This window comes from Hyperolius riggenbachi, chromosome 8, assembly GCF_040937935.1.
Source record: "Hyperolius riggenbachi isolate aHypRig1 chromosome 8, aHypRig1.pri, whole genome shotgun sequence".
Classification (NCBI taxonomy): Eukaryota; Metazoa; Chordata; class Amphibia; order Anura; family Hyperoliidae; genus Hyperolius; species Hyperolius riggenbachi.
In genome coordinates this window covers 263,459,013-263,476,350 of record NC_090653.1, presented here as the reverse complement: position 1 = coordinate 263,476,350, position 17,338 = coordinate 263,459,013, and the positions used below count along the sequence as shown (strand labels likewise).

The 17,338-nt window shown below is 42.6% G+C and overlaps 1 protein-coding gene across 1 annotated transcript in view; it reads right to left on the bottom strand.

Annotated features, from left to right (window-relative positions):
- Nucleotides 1-14,172: 14,172 nt before the first annotated feature.
- The window catches only part of LOC137527821 (ectonucleoside triphosphate diphosphohydrolase 2-like), a 36,538-nt gene continuing 33,372 nt past the window's right edge, over nt 14,173-17,338 (bottom strand). Inside the window, exon 4 of the mRNA XM_068248765.1 lies at nt 14,173-15,885. Within this exon, the coding sequence (XP_068104866.1) occupies nt 15,682-15,885 (204 nt within the window). The 3' untranslated portion in view covers nt 14,173-15,681. The remainder of the gene's footprint in view (nt 15,886-17,338) is intronic.

The following is a 17,338-nucleotide window of genomic DNA, read 5'->3' as shown; positions in this document are numbered from 1 at the left end:
TTTTGGCCCTTTTCAGCCCCTTACACACACATAGCTCCCAACTCAGGGGTCGAGTGGGGCGTGGACGCAGGTGGACAACGTCCACTTGTTTTTTTCAGAAAGTGGATGCCGTCCACCCTGGCATCTGTGGAGGGAGAGAGCGCAGTGGAAGGAGAGCTGTGAGCAGCGGTGGGGAAGGGGGGCCATCTCCCCCCTCCTTCCCTCATCTTGGAGCTCTCAATCTCCCGCTCTCCCCTCCAAAAGTAACGAAAGGGCGGCTGGCAGCGGGCGGGAGTCGAAACTTACCTCACTCTCATTCCAAACTCTGAGTAAGTAGTGATGTCCGGTTCATTTGAGCCGGTCCTTTCCTGTGAGTTGTGTGATCCGGCTTATCACACTGAACTGATTCGGTTCAGTATGATGAGCCGGATCACACAACTCACAGGAAAGAACCGGCTCAAATGAACCGGACATCACTACTTACCCGACTTACCCGGAAGGAAGAGGTAAGTCACGCTGCTGTCAGGTTCCCACAAATTTTAGTTCTGGAGGGGGAGAGGGAGGAAGGGGGAGCCCTGAGGGGGGGAGGGGACAATCCCCGCTGTGCCCACCAATCCCTCCTCTCTTTGCTGCCTGACTACATATACTGGGCACATATACCCCTGGCTACATATACTGGGCACATATACCCCTGGCTACCTATACTGGGCACATATACCCCTGGCTACCTATACTGGGCACATATACCCCTGGCTACCTATACTGGGCACATATACCCCTGGCTACCTATACTGGGCACATATACCCCTGGCTACCTATACTGGGCACATATACCCCTGGCTACCTATACTGGGCACATATACCCCTGGCTACCTATACTGGGCACATATACCCCTGACTACATATACTGGGGAATACTATACTCCTGACTACATATACTGGGCACCTATACCCCTGGCTACATATACTGGACACCTATACCCCTGGCTACATATACTGGGGACTACTAAACCCCTGACTACATATACTGGGCACATATACCCCTGGCTACATATACTAGGCAACTATACCTCTGGCGACATATACTGGGGACTACTATACTCATGGCTACTTATACTGGGGACACTTATAGACTTGGCTACCTATGCTGGGGGTACCTATTTTGGGGGAACTGCTGTCAGATTATCTGCATTTTTGTGGAACCGCTGTTATGTATTTTGGGGAACAGCTGCCAGATTATGTGTATGTTAGGGGAACGGCTGCTGCCAGATTACGTGTATTTTGGGGAACTGCTGCCAGATTGTGTATGTTTGGGGGACTACTGCTGCCAGATTACGTGTATTTTGGGGAACTGCTGCCAGATTGTGTATGTTTGGGGGACCACTGCTGCCAGATTACATGTATTTTGGGGAACTGCTGCCAGATTGTGTATGTTTGGGGGACCACTGCTGCCAGATTATATGTATTTTGGTGATCTGCTGTCAGATTGTGTATGTTTGGGGGACCACTGCTGCCAGATTATATGTATTTTGGGTGTTACGTGTATTTTGGGTGACTCACTGCCAGGTTTTGCGTATTTTGGGGAACTGCTTCCAAGTTATGTGTATGTTGGGGGAACTGCTGCTGCGACATTGTCTATTTTGGAGGAACCACTGCCATATTATCTGTATTTTGAAGGAACTTCTACCAGATTATGTGTCTTTTTGGTGAAATGCTGTCAGATTATATCTATTTTGGGGAGATACATTATGGCAGAGCTCAAACTTCCCTGGCAGACCTTTTAAATCACTGCTAAGGTCATGTATATTTGGCCCCACCCATGACCACGCCCACATTATGTTTGACTACGCCCATTTTTTGGCACACCGCGCTATGCGCGGAGCAGGGGTTTTTAGGGTGAGTCCACTCGGAAACAGTAAAATCGGGCGCCTGAGGCAAGTGGACAAAAAGGGCGCCGCCATAGACTTCCATGTTAATTATCGTTTGATGGGCGCCCAAGAGGAAAAAAGGGCGCCCGCGTACATTAACGTTTAAATTTTTTTTAATGGATAAATTTAGATTTAAAATTTTTTACACGAATATTGAAATTAAACTATATGAAATTGTAAATCTCAATTTAAATATTAAATTTATATTACTGTTTCAGACATATTTTTTACAAATCTCATATTAACGTATGGAAATCTTCCGTAAACAAATCATTAAATGTCACTTTTAAATCATCATTCATTTAAACATTATTAACCGCCAAAATAGCCGTACAAGTTTTAAATCATAATATAATGTTTTACCTACCTTCACAGTATTAAACACTGTAATACGTTTGAGCCGTGCAAGATTTAAATCAAATATAATGTTTACATAAGTACACAGTATTAAACTTTGTAATAAGTTTCTTTTCACAGATTTACATTATTTCGTTAGATATATCATTTACACATTATTAACCGCCAAAATTGTCGTTCAAGTTTTAAATCATAATATAATGTTTTACCTACCTTCACAGTATTAAACACTGTAATACGTTTGAGCCGTGCAAGTTTTAAATCACAATATAATGTTTACATATCTACACGGTATTAAACTTTGTAATAAGTTTTTTTCCACAGATTTACATTATTTCGTTAGATATATCTTTTATTAATAATTACAGTGTAAAACATTATCCACCACTAAACAAATATTGAAAGCTAAAAATCCAACCTTAAAGTTTTAAAAATCGCAAACCTATAAATCACTGTAATCCGTCGTTTAAACTTTGCAGTACATCGAATATCGTTTCTCCAACGATTATTAAGAATGCAGATGCTAACAGAGTAATTGAGCAGAGAAGAAAGAAACTAAAAGCAGGGTAGGTGTTTACTGTCATGTTCCCACTGATATTTATGGTAAAATACATGAGGGTGCTTCAACTCAGGTTCTCTTGAAGTACGCATTCTACTAATGTGAACATCAGATGCTGGAGAAATACCAGCATATGCTGGAGAGATACGTAGAAAGTGCACTTCTCTTAAATAAGACTTAACATGGCATAAGGAAGTTAAATAAAACAGTACCAGAGTTGAAGGAGGCCGAGGACAGTGGCGTGTGATTGATCCATGAGCATGGGGATGGAATAAAATGATCAGGAACTGCTTTTACATAAATGTTAATAGAGAAGTAGGCCTGGTGCATATTTTACAGACTAAATAAAACTGGAAAACACTATGCCTTTGTAGAAGTGAGCAACAGGTGGCGTGAGCTGCATGGTGGAAACACAAAGAAGATTTGCTACACCAAACGAAGAATTACAGACATGCGACACTTAAATGCAACAGGTAGTTATAGCATCCAAACATTTCAATACTAAACATACATGTCAACCTCAAGCCCTTACACAAAATCGGACCCTTCAGCCAATTTGAATTTAGAAAATTTATCATTTTTTTTTATTTGGGACACATTAAAACCACTACCAACTCCAAAAGTCACTTTGCAATTCAAACCTATCTCACAAGGGAAAGCATATGAGTAGAGTGACAGCTGTAGATACCATATACATGTGTAGGGGAGGGAATAAGAGTATAAGTGAATTATTTAAAATGTAAAATTACACAACGTTTGTTATACAGCAGGAGTCTCAAACTCACGGCACGCAGGCCATTTGCAGCCCTCAGTACAATATTTTGTGGCCCGCGCCAGCAAAAGACACGCTAAAGCGAACTATTTTTGCCTATTTTAAATTATAGTTTGCTACAGTGCTCCTAAGTAATCCGCCGTAAAATGAGGGCTGCAGAGCCCCAAAATCCCCCGGGGACAAATCCGCCAGCATTTCCTGGAAAGGGCAGATCTTTCAACTTCAGCTCTGCCCCTCCTGACGTCAATCACAGCCGATCGCTGCCTCTGCCCACCCCTCTCACTCTTCATTACAGTGAGAGGGGCGGGCAGAAGCGGCGATCCACCTCCAGGAAATGTCAGCGGAATGCACCCCCCCTCCCCCCGGGGGATTTGTGGACTCTGCAGCCCACGTTTTGTGGCATGGACACGGCAGATTACTTGTAGTGGGAGCACTGAAGGGAATTATAAGGTAAAATAGGCAAAATATTTTGCTTCAGTGTGTCAATAATAATCAATGCAAGATAGGGCATCATAACAGCTGTATGGGAAGACATTTGAGGACGTTTTGTAGGAAATCCCTTATGCGGCCCAGCATCATCCTGACTTTCCCTCCTGCGGCCCACAGGTTAATTGAGTTTCAGACCCCTGCTATTCATTATTATACCGGTAAATGTATATTATCATGGATTTCCTAAATACCTGAAAAAGTTATGAAAAATTTCAATAATAACAATAAGACATAAAGTACACAAAAAAGTTAGAAAACATAACTACACCAACCAACCGACACCATAAAAAAAAAAAAAAAATTATATATATGTTAATATAATTATATATACATAACATAATCACAGTGCTGTTAAACGAAAGTTTAAGTTTACCAAAGTATCATTTAACGTTAACAACGGCATTTACATACACAAGGTGATTTAACGTTTAAAGTTATTTGCCAATCAAGCATCCTAAATTTCGTTTAAAATATACAAGCATTATTTTAAACAGCTATTGTAAACGACTGTTTACGTTTTGTATAACAAATGGTTTCGTGCACATGTGAGTTGTGTACTTTATCTTTTAACTTTTTCACTGGTCGAAACACATAGATACTCGTTAAATAATTTAAAATAGTTGTTTTAGACGATATTATTAAACGGACGTTTAAGTTTTTTAAAAATGTAGGTTTCGTTTAAAAGTAAACCCCCAAAAAGAAAGTACATATTTCCGTTTATTTTTATGAATTTACAAAACTCTGATTACCGTTTAAAATTTTATTTTGACATAAATTACCTTTTGATTTCAAACGATAATTTCTGTTGCAATTACTATTCGTTATCGTCTAAATCTTCTCTCTGTTAAATATTTCTTATTTACGTTTATAAATGTTGGTCTCTCCAGCACACTATTTACCGTTTACTGTCTACTTAGCATAATTTAAAACGAAGAACACATATTAGTAATGAAAAAAATTAAATGAAAAATAAAGGTCTACAATTGCGCCGTATTTTGTTATCGCCCAATTAACGCATTTATCAAACGTTAATTATTGATTACATTTACCTAAACTTCCATTAAGTTTTAAAAAATAAAGTTTTATTAAGTCGTTATTATATATTTAAAACTTTTCAAACGCTATTGTAATGGAAAAATACCTTTTAAATTTTTTTTTAAACGTTAAATGACGTTAAAATGAGTTTAACGTTTAATCCCGGCGCCCTTTTTTCCCGTCGCCCTTTTTTAACGTACGCACGCCCTCTTTTTCCAGGACTAGACCCCTGAGTCCCTCTTTTGGAGGGACAGTCCCTCTTTAGGAACCCAATCGCCCTGTCCCTCTTTAAGGACTGATGTACAAATCTGTGTAAATACAGTATATTTATATTTCTACTGAAAAAGAAATTTTTTTGACTCTAAATGTTAAGCTGGTACACACTTTCAATTATGATTGGCCAATCACGGACCAATTTTACCAGCTCCATGTAGTACGAGGGTCAACAGATATTAGCTCATATGCAATTCACTTTTTCTCCTGAGTTTCTCCCAGGTGAAATTTTCACACCTTGACATAAAAATGCATTTTAAACCACCAGCAAGCAAAAAAAAAAAAAAAAAAATACTCAAAATAATTATCATAATACGTCTTCACCAACTTTTATGTACTTTTTTAAATTGTAAAATGCTTAAAAGTTATTTTAAAAAGAATATGAATATTAAAAAGGTTAATTGCATATAGGCCATTGAATACTATGAACAGATAGTCTAGGTAAACTTTCATACTACATGGAGGTGGTAAGATTGGTCAGTAATTGGTGAATCATAATTGAAAGTGTGTACCAGGGCCCCTTCCCTCCCCTATACAGTTCCCTGGTGTCTATTCCCCCCCTCCCCCCTCCCCCATACACACACACAAAAAAGCAGAATTATAGATAAGAAATAAAGAGATCACCACATGGTTTTAGCATCTTTAATGTCATTTGCGAGGAAGTAAGAATAAAACCTTGTATGCCCTGTAAAATGTGACTCCATCTTATAAGCACTAAAAAAAAAAATAGCAAGTAAAACAAAAAAAAAATTGTTAAAGGACACCTGGAGAGGGCTATGGAGGCTGCCATATATTTATGTCAATATCAAATGGAATGGCTCTTTAACCACTTACAGACCGGCTGATTATTCTTTGATCTGTGCTGCGTGGGCTTTTCAGCCCCCAGCACAGATCAGGTTTTAGGCAGAGCGATCAGACTTCCCCCCCCTTTTTCCCCACTAGGGGATGTCCTGCTGGGGGGGTCTGATCATCGCCGGCTTGCTGTGCCTAGCGGGGGGCTCCTCAAAGCCCCCATCCGCAGCGCTATTCCCCCCTCCCTCTCCTCCTCAGAATAGGCGGTACAAGACAGCGATCCGTCCTGTACCGCCTCTGATAGGCTTCAGCCCATCAGATGCCGGCGATCCCCGGCCAATCAGAGGTGACGGGGATTTCTTCCCTGGTGTTTACATTCCGCCTGCGAGCCGCGTTCGGAGGCTCACAGGCTGTTCACGGAAACTCCCTCCGTGAACTGACAGGAAACGGCCGCTCGTTCACCACTGCGACCAGCTGCCGCCTATCTCAATTAGCTGGTCGTTATATGTGGTGGACCAACGAAACCGAGGACAGGAGAGAGACACAGAAAAAAAAACCACCAAATGCCAACAGTGCAACATCTATAAAAAAAAAGATAAGCAAACAGTTTCAAATTGATTCAGTATTATTGTGTGCAAATTTATGCAGCTAGAAAATGAATTAACCAAATCCTGCTGAGGTGAACTTAAATTGGTCCATCTTCAAGCTGCATAAATTTGCATAATCCTGCATCAACTCAAAATTATTTGATTCTCATTGACCATCCCTAAAGGCAACCACCGATATGGTTAATGGAGGAAAACCCGCCTCCCCTCGGGTCTGCGAAGTTCCACAGAGGTCACACTCCTAGGAGATTGGACAGTTCCCAGAGATAAGGGAAGCTCGGAACAAATACCGTATATACTCGCAAGCAAGCCGAAATTTTCACCCCCCAAAAGTGGCCTAAAAGTTGGGGGGTCGGCTTGCTTGCGAGTCATGGGTAGGTGGGTGGGTAGGTGGTGCCCCTCTCCGCTCCCCCCGCTGCTATTACCTTAGGCGGCTGCGCTTCCTCTATCCCCGTCCTGTTCCGATAACTAACTAATTCACAGCAGCGCGCCCCCCGCTGCTGTGATGACGGAGGAAACCATAGAGAGCGGTTCCCATAGTAACGGCATCGCCGCTACAGGAAGCCGCTCTCTATGGTTTCCTCCGTCATCACAGCAGCGAGGGGCGCGCTGCTGTGAATTAGTTACCGGAGCAGGACAGGGATAGAGGAAGCGGCACCGCCTAAGGTAATAGCAGCGGTGGCCGTGGGGGGAGCGGGGAGGGGCACTAACTACCTACCCACCCACCTACCCATACTGGGGCACTATGCTAGCTATACTGGGGCACTATGCTAGCTATACTGAGGCACTATACTAGCTAAACTGAGCACTATACTAGCTAAACTGGGGCACTTTACTAGCTATACTGAGCACTATACTAGCTATACTGAGCACTATACTAGCTAAACTGGGGCACTTTACTAGCTATACTGAGCACTAGACTAGCTATACTGGGCACTAGACTAGCTATACTGGGCACTAGACTAGCTATACTGGGCACTATACTAGCTATTCTGGGCACTAGACTAGCTATACTGAGCACTAGACTAGCTATACTGGGCACTAGACTAGCTATACTGGGACACACTAGGGGAATAAGGCGGCCAGCATTTCCTACCCCCGGCTTATATGGGGGTCAATCATTTTCCCCTGTTTTTTCAGGTGAAAGTTGGGGGGGTCGGCTTACATGGGGGTCAGCTTGCTTGCGAGTATATACAGTAACCTCCAAGTAAAGGTGTGATAAGAATAAAGATTTATTTGCCCCCTATAAGTGTGGATGGAAATGTGTCAAATATTATTTATGCTATGGTGACAATTTAAAGGGCCAAACCATAAACTGGTGAAAACATCCAAAAGGTATAAAACAATGCAAAAAGTGTCTGTTACACGAAACGTAGTAGACTTGAGCACCTCAAGTGTACTACATTTCGGCTAATGGATTTTATGGATCTGATGATGTGGGAGATACCCAAGATATGCGTTGTCTTAACTTTTTATTGCAATGAACTCAAAATTCCAGTCAAGTTTTTGATTGCTAAATGTGCTACTTCACTGCAAAGCATACCTGCCGACCACAGAGGATGCTTTATGTCACATGGGGAGTCCAGTGCGGTTAGAGGCCCATCGCTCCTCACAATACAGTCCAAACAGTAACAACATTCCACAAAGGACTCGACCCTCCAACAGGTGAATTACAGCGAAATATTTATTTGTGCATAGCGGTCATACAGCACACTGAGAAGCACAGTTGCTACTTAATGTGCTACTTCACCACAGGAGAAGTAAGTTTACCATACCACTTTTTTTTATCCTGCTTTAATTGTTTTATACCTCTTGGATAGAGATGGCCCGAACGGTTCCATTGCAAACTTGTTCGCGCGAACATCGCGGATTCGCGTTTCAATGCAAACTTTATGCGAGTTTGACCCGCCCCCTATACTACATCATTGTGCTAAACTTACACCCTCTACTTCACAGTCAGCAGACACATGGTAGCCAATCAGGCTGCACTCCCTCCTGGAGCCCCCCTCCCCCCGTATAAAAGGCAACTGCGTCGGCCATCATCTCACTCTGTGTACTGCGTAGGTAGTGAGAGAAGGCAGAGAGTTGCTGCAGAGATTAGGGAAAGCTTAGTTAGGCTGCTGTTAGGCTTGTTAGCTTGCTCCTTGCTGATACTTCTTGCCAAAAAAGCACCCCAAAACAGCTTTTTTGAGAGCTAATGTTCTTGCGATCTGTTTTTTTTTTTTCGTGTGTGGCCCACACTGACACTTGCATATACAGCCCACTGACACTTGCATTCACTGCACCTGCGTGACAGCAGCACACAGTGTTATATACCAGTCACTGCAATACTGTTCAGTGTACCTGTGTGTGACAGCTGCACATTTGTAATACCAGTGCGTGCATACCTGTTCATGTTCACTGCACCTGCGTGACAGCAGCACGCAGTGTTATATACCAGTCACTGCATACCTGTTCCTTGTACCTGTGTGTGTGACAGCTGCACATTGTATTGATACCAGTAACTGCCTACCTGTTCATGTTCACTGCACCTGTGTGACAGCAGTTTTATATACCAGTCACTGTATAACTGTTCACTGCACCTGTGTGTGTGACAGTTGCACATTGTATTGATACCAGTCACTGCATACCTGTTCACTGCACCTGCGTGACAGCAGTTTTATATACCAGTCACTGTATAACTGTTCACTGCACCTGTGTGTGTGACAGTTGCACATTGTATTGATACCAGTCACTGCATACCTGTTCACTGCACCTGCGTGACAGCACACAGTTTTATATACACAAATATATAAACAAAACAAAAAAACAAAAAAAAAACCCCACACATTTACTAAATCATAGAAAACACCCCCCTCTGGAAGTGGAGATTGCACAGCTAAGCGCGTAATGTGGGTCTGTTATTTTTTTCGGGCGGAGACAGGAGCACCATTCATTTGAGCCAAGTGGTCTCAGCCCCTAAAAAAGACCAAGCAGCAGGAATTGTGCAGCTAAAATAGCTTCATAACTAGGAGGACACTTTAATAGAAGGGCACTCCTAGATGGCCGGGAACTTTCACCCCCCCCCATTAGGCCTAGGATGCACTTGGGAAAAAATGCTTTTGAATCCTACTTCAAAAGCGATTTTGCAGCAATTTTGGAGGCAATTAAGATTCTTAAACTTTATTTTAAAAAACACAACAGGTCTTCTGATGTCTGCCTTTTCAACTCGTAGCCCCACTCCAAGTACAAGAGGCCCTTTGTGCTTCTCTAAGTGTAAAAATATTGGGGGGGGGGGGGGGGGAAGTATTGTGCTAAATCAGCAGTGCTCTGCTCATTTCCCCACCTCTATTTTCCGCATGATTGTGCTGGTTCAGCATTGCTCTGCTCACTTCCCCAGGATTGTGCTGGTTCAGCATTGCTCTGCTCACTTCCCCAGGATTGTGCTGGTTCAGCATTGCTCTGCTCACTTCCCCAGGATTGTGCTGGTTCAGCATTGCTCTGCTAATTTCCCCACCTATTTTCCATAGGATTTTTGACCACTTTTAGCTTTCTTTTTATGAATGTATTAGATATGGTCAATGAGATCCTAATCATGAATTAATTGGGCCAATCAAATGCACTTCCAGCTGATTGTGATTGACCCATTTCCAAGCTGCATACAATTTGCCTGCAAGCCAGAATTATTAACCTCTGGTCTCTTTTAGCCCCTTATACTTTCCTAGTGGTTCTGGGTCACCATGAGTTATCTGAGTATCCTGTAGTACTGGTCCAAGTCCTATCTCACAAAGTCACATCAATCTATGCCATGCACTGATAAGGTCCAGAAAATCCAGACCAGCTCTATGTGTGTTGGATTGATGGGGCTCTGCAAAAATGTATAAGCTATAGGCTTACTATACCCCAGCATTCCTGGATGTGAACCTGGCTTTCAGGGGCATAAATAGATGATTTGCATATTCAGGAGTGATGCATCATGGGAAAGCACAATTGCGAAATTAAACTTGAATTATTGCAAATATCTTCTGTTTTAATATAGTGAAAGGTGGCAGCACTCTATGGGCCTGATTCACAAAGCGGTGCAAAGTGTTTGCACACCAGTGAAAAGCCCTTTATCACGCCTAAACTCAGTTTAGGCATGATAAGAAGAAACACATGCAAATTTTCCACACGCAAAGTTTTGCGCGCGCAATCGCGCAGTGCAGCGCGCGCGATGTGCCCATTAAACCCTATGGGCGTTGCGCGCGCGGGACTTTGTACGCGATAAAGAGCACAAATCGGTGCTAACTCAGCGGTGCAAAGCTTATCATGCCTAAAGTCTTTTAGGCATGATAACAGAGTTATCACCGCTTTGTGAATCAGGCCCTATATCTGTCCATATAAAGATGCAAACATCAGCTTCAAATAGAGTTCCCCTCTTCATGCTTAACTCACCAAATGTAGCGGCCAATCTGTCCCATCTGCGCTTCTGGGGTATATGGCCACCCCACTTCCTTCTGTGGCAAACCTCAGTTACCTCCACATCCTCCATAGGCAATAAAAGAAAGCCATCACTGTGTAAAAATATCTCAAAACTTTAAAAAATTGTTGCTCCGTAGCTCCACCTACACATTAAGTTGCCTTAGCTACTCATCAGGGGCCCTTGATAAGTTGCTAAGGCAATGAAATGCATAGGGCAGAGCTACGGAGCGATGATTGTATCACATGACGCAGGCTAGACACGGCTTGCCGTCATACACAGGACCTTGAAGTTGCGTGATAGGGATTTTATGTTGCGGGGGTATCGCAGCCAATTGATTTTAGTCCCACGCATAGCTTCGCAATTGATTGCAACCCCCATAGTGACCCGTGTAGCCTCACTGTATGTGCTGGTTTGGAGATATGCTGATTTTAACCACTTCAGCCTAACTGGACAAGTATATTCGTCCAGTGTAATTGTGTAGAGTGCACCACCAGTTTGTTACTAAATGAGGCACATGTGGTTTCATTTTATCCAGGACAAGTTGTAGAATACATTTTGGTGTTTTTAAAGCTTGGACCCATATCACATGAGAAATGGGTAGGGACAAACTCAATCTAACAAAAATTAATTTTCAAAATTGTAATCAAACTTAGAAAAGCATTAGTATAGCTATACAAGACATATGGGGTAACATTTTAACCGTGATAATTAAAATAGATTTTAGGGTGTTTTCAGGTTAAGGGCTATGTCTTGTGTATTCTTTTTAGTAACAAACAATCAAAAGCAATAAAAAAATGGTTCCTACCTTAGGAACTTGGCTTTTTAAATATGTATGCCATGAGGGTATATTACTGTTATTTTTGCAAATAAGGTTTTCTAATCACCGATAGTGTACAATGAGAAAGCAAAATAACACAAAACAGAAAAAAAGACCCCTTTATTTCCAAATACAATATTGTCACCATACATTGTACTAGGAACATAATCTAAATGTTGTAATAACCAGAATGGATAAGCAAATAGAATTTGTGGGTTTAACTTCTAGTTAGTGCTGTTTATTGTAAAGCTATAATGGATGTAAGTGGAGAAATAGTGTTTTTTTCCCCCCTTATTTTCCCTTTAAAATGCATAAAAAAAGTAATTCCTAAACAAAAATATTACGTACTAAAAGCCTAATTTGTCCTGAAAAAATAATAATACATAGATCATTTAGGTGTGATAAGTAGTAATAACGTTATTGGCAAATGAATGGGAGCATCGCTTATATGTGAAAATTGTTCTCGTCCTGAAGTGGTTTAAAGGGAACCAGAGACAAACTAAAGAAAATATTTTATACATACCTGGGGCTTCCTCCAGCCCCATACGCACAGATTGCTCCCACGCCGCCATCCACCGCTGCTTGCAACTATGAGAACCGACTCCTGTCACTGACGTCATCGGAGCCGGGCTACGCAAGAGAAGTGTGCCCTCTACGTAGCTCTCCAGCAGCTGCTGGAGAGATAGACAAAGAGAGCACTTCTCCTACACTAAACTGTCTCCGACTGATGGAAGAGCGGGGAGCCGGTTCTTGTAGCTGCGGGCAGCGGAGGACGGCAGCGTGGGAGCGATCCGTGCATATGGGGTTGGCGGAAGCCCTAGGTATGTATAAAATATTTTCTTTAGTTTGTCTCTAGTTTACTTTAAGGGAATGTCCAAGCTATAAAAAAAAAAAACAAATCTACTTACTCCAGTCCCGGCTCGGGAGGTCGTCCTCTACTGTGCCTGCGCGACCGCTTCGGTCAATCAAATCCACATGGTCAGAGTGTACTGTGCAGGTGCCATAGTTCTGTGCCTGCGCAGTACGCTCCGGACAACGTGGATTTGATTGACAGTGGCGCCCATGCAGGCGCAGCAGAAGACAGCCTGGCGAGGCGCCGAGAGCAAGTGGCATAGAGTGAAGCTTCTTCATGGGACAGATCAGCTGCTAGGGGCTGGAGGGAACCCCAGGTAAGTAGATTTAATTTTTTTTAATAGCTCGAATGTATCCTTTAAGGGTGTATGTCACCAAGTTTTGAGATATTTTTACGCAATGGTAGCTTCATTTTATTGCCTACAGAGGACGTGGAGGTAACGGAGGTTTGCCACAGAAGGCAGTGAGGTGGCATTATACCCCCGAAGGGCAGACGGGCCAGATTGGTCGCTGCATTTAGTGAGTCACTGCATGAAGGGGGAACCTTATTTGAAGCTGATGTTTGCATCTTTATATGGACATATATAGAGCGCTGCCACCTTTCACTACATAGACTGGTTTTAGAAAAAACACGTATCTCAGTGGAGTGCACCTAACAATAGTGTTTCTGGTCCATCTAATGACCCAGGAGGACACAACCATAAATTATAAATACATTCACCATTGAGCGCTGTATTTTGTGTTTTTGCCCTTCTGTTTTAACCCATGAGCAACTTCAATAGCGTTCTTAAATAGAGTTATCATGTTTGAGATAAGTACACGCTGAACTCCTGCTGTAAATTCTTGGAATGTTTTGATCTCTCTCTACTAGCAGAAAATACAGAAACTAAAAGCAGACGTCCCCTGTTATTGTCTCACACTGCCCCCTAGTGAAAAGTGGCCATAAATACACATTACAGCAGTACTAATTAGAAGCAGGGAATGTAACAAATCAGAAATAAAAAAAGGTGCTAAAATAAATTGGCCTGGAGCACTTGCAAGCCTCTAAATACATTTGCTGCTAAAGGGTTAAGAAGGCAATTTACACACAATTATTAGCATGTGACCATCTCTAATATAAATAGGTCAGGAGACTTGGATGCATGACTGTTTAAGGAATACAAGCGATTAATCAGATTGGGCAGCTGACGAGTCACCTCCCAGGTAGACGCTCCATGCTCAGTGTAAGAACTCAAGAGGCAAGATGACAAATAAAAAAGGACAAACAGCTGTGTCTGACTGATAAAAACTTTACTGTGACAACAATTAAAGAGTGAGGGATGTTGATTGTTTTAAGTGCCTAACTTTTGACATGGTCTCCAACTGCTGTGAAGAGAAGAAGACATACGGATAAGGCATGAAAATTATAATCAGGTAAAGGCAGTCAGGGTATAAGAACAAGGCCACTAAGTAAAGCAATCCAAACCGTGGCAGTCTGTGAATGCAAAGTCTTTCTAGTGTCAAACTCAAATACAAAGGGGGCTGAAAGTTAAACACTGGAGCCAAGTCACGGGCCAATCTCATGGCCACTTACCTCACTTCTAAAGTTCCCTGGTATCTAATGGTCGCCCTACCTCCCCTATACAGTTCCCTGGTGTCTAGTGGCCCTCCCTCCCCTATACAGTTCCCTTGTGTCTATTGGTCCTCCCTCCCCTATACAGTTCCCTGGTGTCCAGTGGCCCGCCTCCCTCCCGTATACAGTTTCCTGGTGTCTATTGGTCCTCCCTCCCCTATACAGTTCCCTGGTGTATAGTGGCCCTCCTCCCTCCCGTATACAGTTTCCTGGTGTCTATTGGTCCTCCCTCCCCTTTGCAGTTTCCTGGTGTATAGTGGCCCTCCTCCCTCCCCTTTGCAGTTCCCTGGTGTATAGTGGCCCTCCTCCCTCCCCTATACAGTTCCCTGGTGTCCAGTGGCTCTCCTCCCTCCCGTATACAGTTCCCTGGTGTCTATTGGTCCTCCCTCCCCTTTGCAGTTCCCTGGTGTCTATTGGTCCTCCCTCCCCTACACACTTCCCCGGTGCTCTCTCCCTAACCTCCACATGTGGCTTCCCTGGTATTCTAGGGCTTTACCTCCGCTACAGCTTCCCTGGAGGTCTAGAGTGGGCCAAACATAATGCAAAGTAGGGAAACAAACTGGGGGCCAAATCTGATGGCTTTGAGGGCCAGATTTGGCCCACGGGCCGGAGTTTGACATGTATGTTCTGAGAAGTGTAACATAATAGCAAAAAGTCCTGTCCAACTTTACACACTGATCTGTAAGAATATACACCATCAAAAACTAAATGTTATGTGCGTATCATATATAAATATGTAACAGCTACATCAATAACGTGACCCAAACATAGTGGTTTTATTACCCAGTGGCAGCCATATGTTCTACGTCTTTTTCAAAATCTAAAGAAGAAGAGTTGCATTCCAATAGTAAATAAGTCTATGTACAAAATGGTGCAATCCCGTTGAGCCTTCACATTTTGGCAGGCTAGCTGTAAAAAACAAAAATCCAAAAAGTTTCTGTGCAATTTAAAAGAACAGCAAGTTGACATAAGGCCTGAAGATCCGGAATGCTACAGAAGTTCAATTTGGAGGATTTTGATCCTATGGAAAGAAGAGGCCCGGTGAAGGACGTGGCAGTGGGATTCAGTAAGGCCTCATCCGAAGTGACCTTTTGTCACAGTTGGATCCATGAAGACCAAGTATCTGTCTCATAGAGGGACCGTGGCGTTATGGAAATCACCGTGGTTTCATCAGATGGTCTGCTGCTGTTTACTTGACCTAAAGGTGCTGAAGGCAAGGACCAGGGCGACCAAAATGAGGGCAACGAAGAGGAAGACGAGGGCGGCCCAAGAACTGAAGTCTGTGGCTTTGAAGGTAGAGGCCTCCTCAGCCGGAATCATGTTGGTGAGGTTTAGCATGTAGCCAAGGGCCCAGCCGATAGAAGTGTCTCCAGCCTGGAAAACCATACACACCATAAACATCCTTAAACAAAAAAGAAAAGTCTACCTACTGGAGGATTTAGAGGCAGAGCTCTTGTAGAATCAACAGGATGCTGGACTATTTTACAGGATACTTTTTTTTTTTTTTTTTTACTATGGATGGTCGGTGAGAAGCTAATAACTCTGAGCTGGTGCAAATTGTATGGTAATTACATGCAAATTTATGCAGCTCATAGTTGGACCAACCAAACATAGTTGCTGACAGTTAGTATTGGCCAATTTCAAGCCACATACACGTCTATTGAAATTAGTGCAGCAACAATCACCTCTGATATTTACATGTATCGATCCAGTGAGAGTGAGTTTTGATCCGACAGAAATCTAAGCGGCGTTGCTCATCTGAGTTTGGCCGATAACAGCATATACAACTTGCATCAACTCAGAATTAATATTTCAATGAGTGTCACTGATAACAGCATTTTAATACTGAAGAGGAATTAGTCAAAAATGTCCACCTCACGTTTCTACAACATGTCGCCCGTTAGGATCGAGCAGATCCAGCTGGCGATACTGCGGAGGGATGAGCACATACAGCTGAGGGACTGATTGTGTATCTATGGGGAGAGGTCTAAAGACTGACGAGGTACATGGCGGAGCAGCTTCCAGTGGGAGGAGAAGAATCTACTCTGCGGTCAGTGTCCTTAACGCTAGTTACACATGTTACGTTTTTTTCGGTCGATTTCCAGTTCGATAGATTTTCAATTTATTTTTCTGTTCAATTTCCCGCTCAATTCTCTTATAAATTTCCATTCACTTATATGAGAAATAGAGCGGTAAATGATCGAAAGTAATATCAGACATGATGACGGAAATTATCAATCGAATGAAAAAAGTAACGTATGTAACTAGCACTAGAGCAGGGCTTCCAACCCTGGGCCAGATGCAATTTACTTTTTCTCCTGAGTTTTCTCCTAGTAGATAATGTTTCATCTTCGATTTCAAATAACTTCATCAATTTGCAATTCAAAAAAAATACCAAAAATTAGGTGAAAAAGTAATATCAAAACTATTTTGAGCATGTTCTTGCTTGCTGGTGGATTCCAAGGCATTCTATTAATAAGTTTAAAAATATCACCTAGGAGAAATCTCAGGAGAAAAGTAAGTACCACCATGTTTTGCAGAAAACCACAAACATTCACAATTAGGGTTTCAGCAGAGCTGATTAACCATTTATGCCGCGGCTGCTGTAGCTCTGTAGCGCCTGCACATGTTTTCCCCCCATTAGCCCGGAGATCAATGAATGGAAACACAGTTCCTATTCATTGATCTAAGTCCCCGGTAGAAAGATCGACGGCTTCTTATCAGAAACCGCTGTCTTTCTGATAAAAAGAAACAACAACAAAAAAAGTTTCCCGTCCTTATGCCAGAGCGTTTGCTTCCAGGACTAAAAAAAAAAAAAAAAAAAAAA